The 8,945-nt window shown below is 58.1% G+C and overlaps 1 protein-coding gene across 8 annotated transcripts in view; it reads right to left on the bottom strand.

The window, feature by feature from the left end:
• Window positions 1-1,231: 1,231 nt before the first annotated feature.
• Window positions 1,232-8,945, bottom strand: part of HMCN2 (hemicentin 2) — a 167,573-nt gene continuing 159,859 nt past the window's right edge. For 7 of the 8 annotated variants that reach the window (XM_035260402.3, XM_035260413.3, XM_054237089.2 and 4 more), the window contains 8 exons: window positions 7,957-8,019; window positions 7,689-7,811; window positions 6,827-6,961; window positions 5,345-5,473; window positions 4,583-4,909; window positions 3,740-3,859; window positions 2,682-2,808; window positions 1,232-1,999 (listed from right to left, as the gene is read on the bottom strand). In XM_035260402.3, coding sequence (XP_035116293.2) covers window positions 1,654-1,999; window positions 2,682-2,808; window positions 3,740-3,859; window positions 4,583-4,909; window positions 5,345-5,473; window positions 6,827-6,961; window positions 7,689-7,811; window positions 7,957-8,019 — 1,370 coding nt within the window. In that variant the 3' untranslated portion in view covers window positions 1,232-1,653. The remainder of the gene's footprint in view (window positions 2,000-2,681; window positions 2,809-3,739; window positions 3,860-4,582; window positions 4,910-5,344; window positions 5,474-6,826; window positions 6,962-7,688; window positions 7,812-7,956; window positions 8,020-8,945) is intronic. The other variant, XM_035260417.3, reaches the window with a different exon arrangement.

Here is an 8,945-nt window from a genome sequence, read left to right as displayed (position 1 = left end):
GATAACGATATCCGGGACTGGAACTAAGATCCAGAACAAATAAACTCAATAGAGCTCTCCATTTTAAACACACAAAATATACATTATCCACAAAATCTAACGATATATCTAAAGATATACAAAGACTCAAAACAAGGGGATGGAAAAAAACTCACCAACCAAATGGAGAGCAAAAATAAATAAATAAAAAGCAGGAGTTGCAATTCTCACACTTAATAAAATAGATTTCAAAGCTACAAGGATGCAAGGGTAAAAGGATTAATGCAACAATAAGAGATCTTAACACCCAGATACATAAGACACATAATGAGACTTAGATTCAACGAGACAACAAATTGATAACGATATCCAGGACTTGAACTCAGAGCCAGAACAAATAAACACAATAGAGGTCTCCATTTTAAACACATAAAATATGCATTAACCACTTTAAACACTCAAAATATTGATCGGCCATTATTGAAACTCATTTTAGGAATGAAGTAATATTCCTTTTTCCCTCTTTTTCTTTTTTTCCCCTTCTTAAAAAAAAAAAAAATAATGTGTGAATGTATATAATTCAGGTATAGGTATTAATATATAATATTGATTCAGTAATTAATTACAGTAGCTTTTACTTGCTTATATTTTGAGGAGGAAGAGGCTGAATCTACAACACAGAATAGTTTAAAAAAATAAATAAATAAAAAAATAAAAAATAAATAAAAAGAAGGATCTCAAGTGCTCTCCCCCACTATCTTACCTACCCCTTCACCCTCCCCTTCCACACCCATAAGATCCATGAGACTGTGTACATAATAAAAGGGTTTGGAGCCCAGAGCTCTGGGCCAACGCGGTTCCCAGGCTTGCCTTGGTCCCCTGGACCCATGCTGTAAATTCTACTCTTGTGTCTCCATCTTTATTTCCTTTTCTCAATCCCTCGTCACTGCCGGGATTATTTTTACAAAAAAAGTAAGAATTATTTTTTTGCCACTGCCTATTGCTGTCTGTGTAACACATGTACTCCTCATTTAGTTGTCCCCACAGCCCTATGGGGGAAGGGATGGCCCTATTGCAATATGTGATGGATGAGGAAACTGAGGCCAGGAGGTGGCTGAGGCAGCCCTACTGCTAAGGAGAGGAGGCAGGTGGACTGCATCCTGCAGTGCTCCTGGATCAGAACAGATGGCGTGATCTCCTTCCAGCCAAAACCCTTCCCTCCAAAGCAAAATAATTAGACAAAGAAACCTAGTTGATTAAAAAAACAATCGTTTTTATATTGTAACAAGGTTCAGAATGACACCACCAGGTGTGGCCAGGCGGCAGCTGCTGCCCCCAAAGCAGGGTTTGTTCCCTCTCCTGGGTGTCCAGGTGCCCTGTGTCCCTGTCCAGCTCCCATGGAGAGGCGGATCTGGCCTGGAGGCTTCCCCGGGCCCTGACTGCTGGGCTGGCCACCCAGGGGCCGTCCTGGACGCCTCCCTCTGCAAGCTCAGATCCTCGCTGTCAGGGATCAAGGCTGCGTGCAGGGTCGTGTTGACCCAAGCAAGGTCTCACTGACGCACAGGGCAGGAGAGGATGACGCTACGCTTGCCCCAGCAGGTGGCGTGGACCAGGGCTCCTCCCCGACCCCTCTTCAGGGGTCAGGCCCGGGCGGCCACCGATGCCCTCCCCCATTCAGTAGGGGTAGGGGGACACGGCGATGATCAGGATGAAGACGCTTTGGTGGCGCGGCGCCGCGGCGCGCACAGTGAGCCGGTAGAGGCCGGCGCGAGTGAGCGCGCGGCGGGTGTAGACGGTGCCATGGCCCGCGCGCAGCAGGCGCAGGGCGAACGGGCTGCGCGGGTCGGGCTCCAGCACGCTGAGCTCGGTGCGGTTGGCGGGGACGCCGGCCTCGGAGAAGGCGGCCAGGCGGGCCACGTCGTGGTGAGCGCGCACGCCCAGGGGCAGCGGCAGCAGCCGGTACTGCAGCGTGGAGGGGCCGCCCGAGCTGCAGTCCCGCGAGCAGCGCCGGAAGCACGTCCTGCGGGCGGCACAGACACAGGCAGACGGGCTGACCCGGGTTGCCGTCGGAGCGCGGCCGGCCGAGTAGACCCGACCTCCCGCCAGCGCTGCAGTTCCGCCCGCGCGTTGCCAGTGCTTCCCCCGCAGCGCCCCACACGCCTTCTCTGCGGGCACCCCCACTGGCCCGTTTTAGACATCAGCAAACTGAGGCCCGGAGACGCCAGAGACCTGCCCTTTCAGGGTCCCTCCGGCGGACTCTCTAGGGCCATGCCCCAAGGCGCCCAGCAGGCAGAGGGCAGCACGTGCACCTGCTTCCAACTCCAGACTAGGTTTCTCGAGCTGTAAGGCCCGGAGCAGGTCGCCCACCGGAAGAGACCCTCCCAGGGCAGCAGCTGCTGCCCCTAAGGTCTCCATATCTCTGTGTGTGTTACTGAGTGTCCATGGCCGCCGTGACGTGAGTGGCGTGGAAGGGATGGTTTGGTGCTGGTGTGCCTGAGTCTTGGGTTGTGTGTGTGCGCGCATGGTGTGCCTGTGTCCCCGTTCTCCCCCACTCCGGCCTCTCCCTGCCCCCACAGCCCCAGACGCTCCTGCCTGCATCACTTGTGTTGCGGAATGACAATGACAGGGCTAGCCTGCACCCTGAGTGACTGAAAAAATGTGCTTTTCCCCAGGGCACAAGGCCTTGCCAACTCAGCCCTTACCCGGGGCTGGGGCCCTGCCGGTAGGTGGCAGGACAGGGTGTGTCCACACACTGGTAGCTGCCTCGGGTGTTGAAGCACATCTGGCCGGGTCCACACTCGATGCCCTCCTCCTCGCACTCGTTGATGTCTGGATGGGGGTGGGGGGGGTGAAGTGGGGGAGGGAGGTAAAAAGGAGAAAGGACAAGTGGGGAGTATGTGGGGAGAAGGCCCTTGGGGGACCAGTGAGGGGACCAGCCCTTCTCCTCCTGTCCCCAGCCAGACTGACCCATGACCACCCAGCCTGGAGGCCCCCAGCACCTTCTCACCCCCTTGGGGGCCGGGGTTTTCCAGGGCATGTAGGTGGGCACCACGGGGAGCTCCTGAGCAAGTGCTGGGTAGGAGGGCCTGGGAGAGATGGGGCTTTCCCTGGGTGGCTGCTTTGCCTGAAGACCCAGAGTGCCCACTGCCCACAGGCAGAACCCCTGACCCTGTCTCCCTCAGTGGACGCCCTGCCCTTCTCAGAGGATGTTCGCTGACCTCCATGGCAGCATGAGGGATGGAGACAGGCAGGGCAGGTCCCTGTTCTTTAAGGCAGAGGAAGCAGCATGCCTGGCCCCAGCCCAGGGTACACCAGGGAAACCGAGCCCGGCTTGGGAGTTAGAGCCCCTTACTATACTGCCAGCAGCAGCTGTGTGCCCTGTGCCCAACCTCCACAGTACTCATTCCCGCTATTCGAGGGGGACTGTGCTAGCCCCATTTAATCAGGAAGCCAGAGGCTCAGAGAGGTGAAGTGAGTTTCCCAGGGACACACAGTAGAGCTGGGATTGGCCCTGCAGGGCTGCTTTCAGAGGCTGCCTGAGTAACCCCTCGGAGCTCCTGTTCAGAGCACGGGCCCTGCTGTGGCTGTGGGAACCTGGGGTGTTCACAGACCCCTCTGAGCCTGCCTCCCTGCTCCCACCTCACAGGATGGTTGTGAAGGGGCTGGAGTGAATGGAGTGGGTGAGAGGCCCACATGCCCCGTCCCATGCTGCCTTCCCTAACCGCAAGGGTGTCTGGGCGTTGGCCTGAGCCTGGCTCACCCTGGCAGTTCTTCCCGCTGGGGAGCAGGCGGTAGCCGGCGGGGCACATGCACTGGTAGCTGCCCTCGGTGTTGCGGCAGGCATGCTGGCACAGGTTCCTCACCCGGCACTCGTCAAGGTCTGGCCCGGGCATGGGGGGGTGGGGCAGGTGGGGGATGGGGGCAGAGAGACGCACTGAGCCACAGACACTGAGGTGGCCACGTGCCTACCTGCTGGGCTGTGGAGCTGCCCTGCTCCTTCTCCCTGTCCTGCCCCTCCCAGCCCGGGTTAAGGGTCTGGGGGAGTCCCTGGGCTTGGTGAGAGTGGGCAGCCCCACTCTACCTACCCTGTGCTTGCCAAGGAATAGAGGAAGAAGCCCAGGTGAGAATGCTGACGCATCAGCTCTGGGGCAGGCTACCTCCTCTTTGTTCCTCTCTGTAGGGTCCAGGGGCCATTCCCAACCCCCACCCCTCTACCCAGCAGTCCCTCATCACATTCTCATGTCTACCTGGAACATTCTTCTTCACCCTTGAGAATCTCCCTCCCTGACTGCTAAGAGGACTGTTTCTCAAAGAGGGTTCTGGGTACCACCTGCCTCAGATGCCTTCCCTCTGGGCAAAGCATCCTGAAGCCAAATGGTTTAAAAGATACCCCACCCCCATCTCGGAAGCCCCCCTGCCCAGTAGAACAGCCAAGGCTCTGAGCCCCCCTGCATGGGAGAAGCCCCCATCCACCACACCAGCCACTCCGCTTGCCTGGGAGGTCTGGGTTTCTGAGCTCGGTGGGGAGCCCGTGCATAACCACCCCCGGAGCCCAAGATGCCCTCATGGCTGTGTCCTGTGGATGGTCAGGGCCTGGCCTTACCCGTGCAGACTCCGTTCTGCCTGATGAAGCCAGGAGGACACCAGGCCCGGCCCATGCTGCTCAGGGCCACGGGACCTGGCCGGAGAGAGAGCCAGGCATGATAGGAGCCACTGGGGATGGGGATGGAGGCTTGGGGCCGAAGCCAGGGGGCTGGAGGGCCTCGGTGGCTGACGGTGGTGACATTTTGTCCATTCCGTTCCAGTGAGGTGCAGGTCTTGCCATCTCGGAGGAGGGTCTGGCCTGGGGGGCACAGGCAGCGGTAGCTGCCCTGGAGGTTGCGGCAATGGTAGGCGCAGGCTTCGGGCAGCTGCAGGCACTCATTGACATCTGCAGAGGGGCAGGAGCAGGCATGTGCACAGGTGGCCCAGGGCTCCATAGGATGGAGCCATCCCATGTTGCATATGGGCTACTGCATGTCTCTCTCCTGGGGCCAAGCCCAGCCTCCTCTCTGACTCCACCTATGGCTCTCAGCATCATTCCAGCCTCCAGCTTCCCCTCAGCCCACAGCACCCCAGTTAGATCCATGCCCTCTCCTAAGCCTCTCTGAGATCCACCCACTTGCCTCCACCATCCTCCCCCTCCTGAGATTCCCTGGAAGATGACCCCACAGGGTTGGGCTGAGGTTTTGGTCACAGGCAGGCACCCAGTGAGCGCACAGTGTCGGCTGCTGTTTGGTTATTCTCAGAACTCACCAGCACGGGCGCCATAGACACCTATGCCCCTGAGCTGGGGGTGCCAGCCAGAGGGTGGGTGTCCCCATACCTAGGCAGGGCAGGCTGGGGCCCTGCAGCCGGTAGCCCCTGGGGCAGCTGCAGCGGTGACCGCCTGGGGTGTTCTTGCAGAGCTGGTTGTAGTGACAGTCGTCCACCCCCTCCAGGCATTCGTCCACATCTGGGAGGCAGGGGCATGGTCAGGGGGCGAGGTCTAGCCCAGAGCCCTTCCCCAAAGGGACAGATCATCCCCTTCCATATCTGGGCCTCCTCTCTGTCCCCTCCTCCAGTTTCAGTGCCACCAGGCTGCATGGCAACCCTCGTGCCATCTCCCCAGTTATACCAGGTTGGAGGTCAAGAGGGTTCCTGGTCCCAAAAAAAGGAAGGGGCTTAAAGGATGGGCTTTGGGGGCAGAGTCCTGGGTTCCACTGAGTTCTGCCATATTCTAGCCCTTGGGCAAGGAATGCTCCCTCTCTGAGCCTCAGTGTCCTCCTCTGTAAAGAGGGTAAAGATGTGACCTCTGGGGCCGGGCGCAGTGGTTCATGCCTGTAATCCCAGCACTTTGGGAGGCCGAGGTGGGTGGATCACGAGGTCAAGAGACCGAGACCATCCAGGTCAATGTGGTGAAACACCGTCTCTACTAAAAATAGAAAAATTAGCCGGGCACGGTGGTGCGTGCCTGTAATCCCAGCTACTCAGGAGGCTGAGGCAGGAGAATTGCCTGAACCCAGGAGGCGGAGTTTGCAGTGAGCCGAGATCGTGCCATTGCACTCCAGCCTGGGTAACAAGAGCGAAACTCCGTCTCAAAAAAAAAAAAAAAAAAAAGATATGACCTCTTCGTGGGGTCGTGGTGAGGAGGGGAGCCTGGTATGTGGGAAGAGCTAAAAATGTGGTGAGAAAGGAGGACAGGTGTCAGGGTGAATCGCTGGGCACTCTGAGGGCCCTGGGGCCACAGGGTGTGATGGCTGATCCTCTGGGATCAGGTTCCACCATGCTTCCCTCTCCATCGGGCAGTCTCTCAGAGAAGCCAGTGGGTCCATGATCCCGCAGCCATAGACCACTAGAACAGGAAGGACCACTGAGGTCACCCATCCAGGGGTGGCACCTAGGTTTCATCTGAAAGGCTAACTACACCTGCTCCATGGTGGCTGGGGGGCTGCCGGGATGAGAAGGATTCAGAGGTGGCCTCTAGCTGGGCCTTGATTCCTGGGGGAATCGAATGGATGGCAGCAGAGGGAGCATGTGTTCGCCATCCCTGAACTGGCTCCCTCTTTATCAAGCAGACAAGAAACTGAGGTCCAGAAAGGAAAACACCCCTGTCAAAGAAGGGGCATGCTGCCAGGAGCCAGGGTGGGGCTGAGACCCCCAGAGCCCAGCGCAGGCTTCCTCACCAGCCTTGCTGCACTCCTTCTGCCAAGTGTCCCGGTTTTCCCGGGAACCCAGAAGCCCAGGGACACAGAGCCCCATCTGCTGATCCCTGGAAACCTTTGGGTTTCCAGGAGTAAGGACAGGCCACACGCTGTGGCCCCATCACCTTCACAGCCGGCCCCATCAGCAGCCACCCGGAAGCCAGGCCCACAGTCAGGGAGGCAGCGGTAGGACCCCAGCAGGTTCACACAGCGCTGTCCCTCTTGGCAGAGGTGGGCATCCCATGCACACTCGTCCACATCTGGGGGCAGATTGGGGAAGATGGCTGTGTGAACATCACCCTAGGCCTGCCTCACCAGCTGGCCCTAGCCCAGCCTATCCACAGAGGCTTCATCCCCAGGCCCAAGAGCCACAGGCAGGAAGGTCCCCACCCCTTCTGCTAGCTATTTCCATTACCCTTCTCCCACCCCAAAACACAGGGCCCACTCCAAGGGACCCAAGCGCCTAGGCCTGCAGCTTCCAATGCAAGGCTGCAGACAGTGCTCCCTTGGGCACCTGGCTTGGAGCCCAGCAGAGACTTAGCGGCACCAGGCCCTCCCGGTGGGAGTACAGGGATGCAGATTGGGGGTCAGCATCAGGACCATCTCCCAAGGTCAAGTTTGTTGTCCAGCACCATTGCCGAGGGGGACAACTCACTTGCCAGTCTCAGTCGGTTGGAAATGATGCTGAGTGTTGGGAAAGCTTCTGAGGCCTGTTCAGGTTCAGAATGCCATGAGCATGTGATAACTGCCCATAGACCTCTGGGGCTCGCATCACCCTCTGATACTTGGGCCTCACTCAACTGCAGCTCCCATAGCAGGAAGGAGCCTGGTGGGGATATGGCATTGGGACTCTAGGCTGACACTGAATGCCCTCAAGGATGGGTCACCCTGCAGGTCTGTGGCTCCTGCCAGGGTCCTGGCCCTGGGAACCCTTCTGCACACCTAGGCCAGGTCCGAGGAGCACCTATCCTCCCAGGGGCCCCTCACCTCTGCAGTTCCTGTCATCCCAGGCCAAGGCAAAGCCAGCCGGGCAGGCGCAGGAGAAGCGGCCGGGTGCGTTAAGGCAGGAGTGGGAGCAGGGGCTGGGGCCTCCCGAGCACTCGTCCCTGTCTGGGGCAGGAAGGGGTCTGGTGGTCTCTGCTCCCAGGCCCTCCTGACAGCTGGCTGGGAGAGCCCATCTATCCCGCTATCCCGAGCTGAGAGACCTCACACATCCATGCCAGGGGGGTCGGGGGGTTGGGGGAGGGGTGCTCACCCACACAATAAGCTCCCTGGGAGTCCAGCTCAAAGCCCTCGGGGCAGCCGACCTCATTCTCCTCTGCAAGGCAAAGAGGACAGACCCTAAGGATGTGAGGGTGTCCTCTCCCACGGCTGTGCTGGCTGTAGCCCAGGCTTGCAGCCTCTTCCCCCTGCCCATCGCACTGCCAGCTTGGCCAGGCAGAGCCAAGATGGTGCCAGAGAGTCAGTGAGCCCATTTCCTGCCCAGGCCTGTTGGAGGTAATGACTGAAGGGCATCCAGTCAAGGAGATGTGTCCTGAAGGGCTCCCGGTGGGGCTGGACAGTGAGTCAGGCAGCCCCAGGAAACCATTAAAATCAAATGCAGGAAGTGAACACGTGCAGAACAGCCCTCCTGAGGCCCCAGCGGCAATGCAGGAGAGGCCAGGAGGGGCAGAGGACGGCGTCAGGCGGGCAGCAAGAACAAAGGCAGGGGAGGGGGAGCTGGGTTCTGGAGGCGGGAAGGACACAAGACGGTCTCAATCAGAGGCGTCCTGTCTTTTGGCGTCCCTGGGCCACACTGGAAGAATTGTCTTGGGCCACACGTAAAACACACTTACACTAAGGAGAGCCAATGAGCTAAAAAGTAATCACAAAAAAATCTCATAATGTTTTAAGAAAGTTTACGAATGTGTGTTGTGCTCACTCAAAGCTGTCCTGGGTGGCATGCAGCCCGTGGGCTGTGGGTGGGACAAGCTTGGTCCAAATAGTTGTAGGGACAGCCACCCTTAATGAAGCAGCCACTAGGGGCCAGGTTAGGGTTTTAGAGACAACCTCTAGACGGCGACCCCCTGCAAGGAAGGCCATGTCATGCCCACTGTGCAGATGCAAACTCTGAGGCTCAAGGAGGAACAGGACATTGCCCCCAAGATGCCACAGCCAGAAAGTGGTGCACTTGGGATTTGAACCAGGGTCTGCCTGACCTTAAAGCTGTGCTCTTATCACTATTGCTTATTCAATGTTCAAAAC

The sequence above is a fragment of the Callithrix jacchus genome, chromosome 1, assembly GCF_049354715.1.
Source record: "Callithrix jacchus isolate 240 chromosome 1, calJac240_pri, whole genome shotgun sequence".
NCBI lineage: Eukaryota > Metazoa > Chordata > Mammalia > Primates > Cebidae > Callithrix > Callithrix jacchus.
The sequence above is the reverse complement of the archived record's forward strand: the minus strand, read 5'-3'. Positions and strand labels throughout refer to the sequence as shown.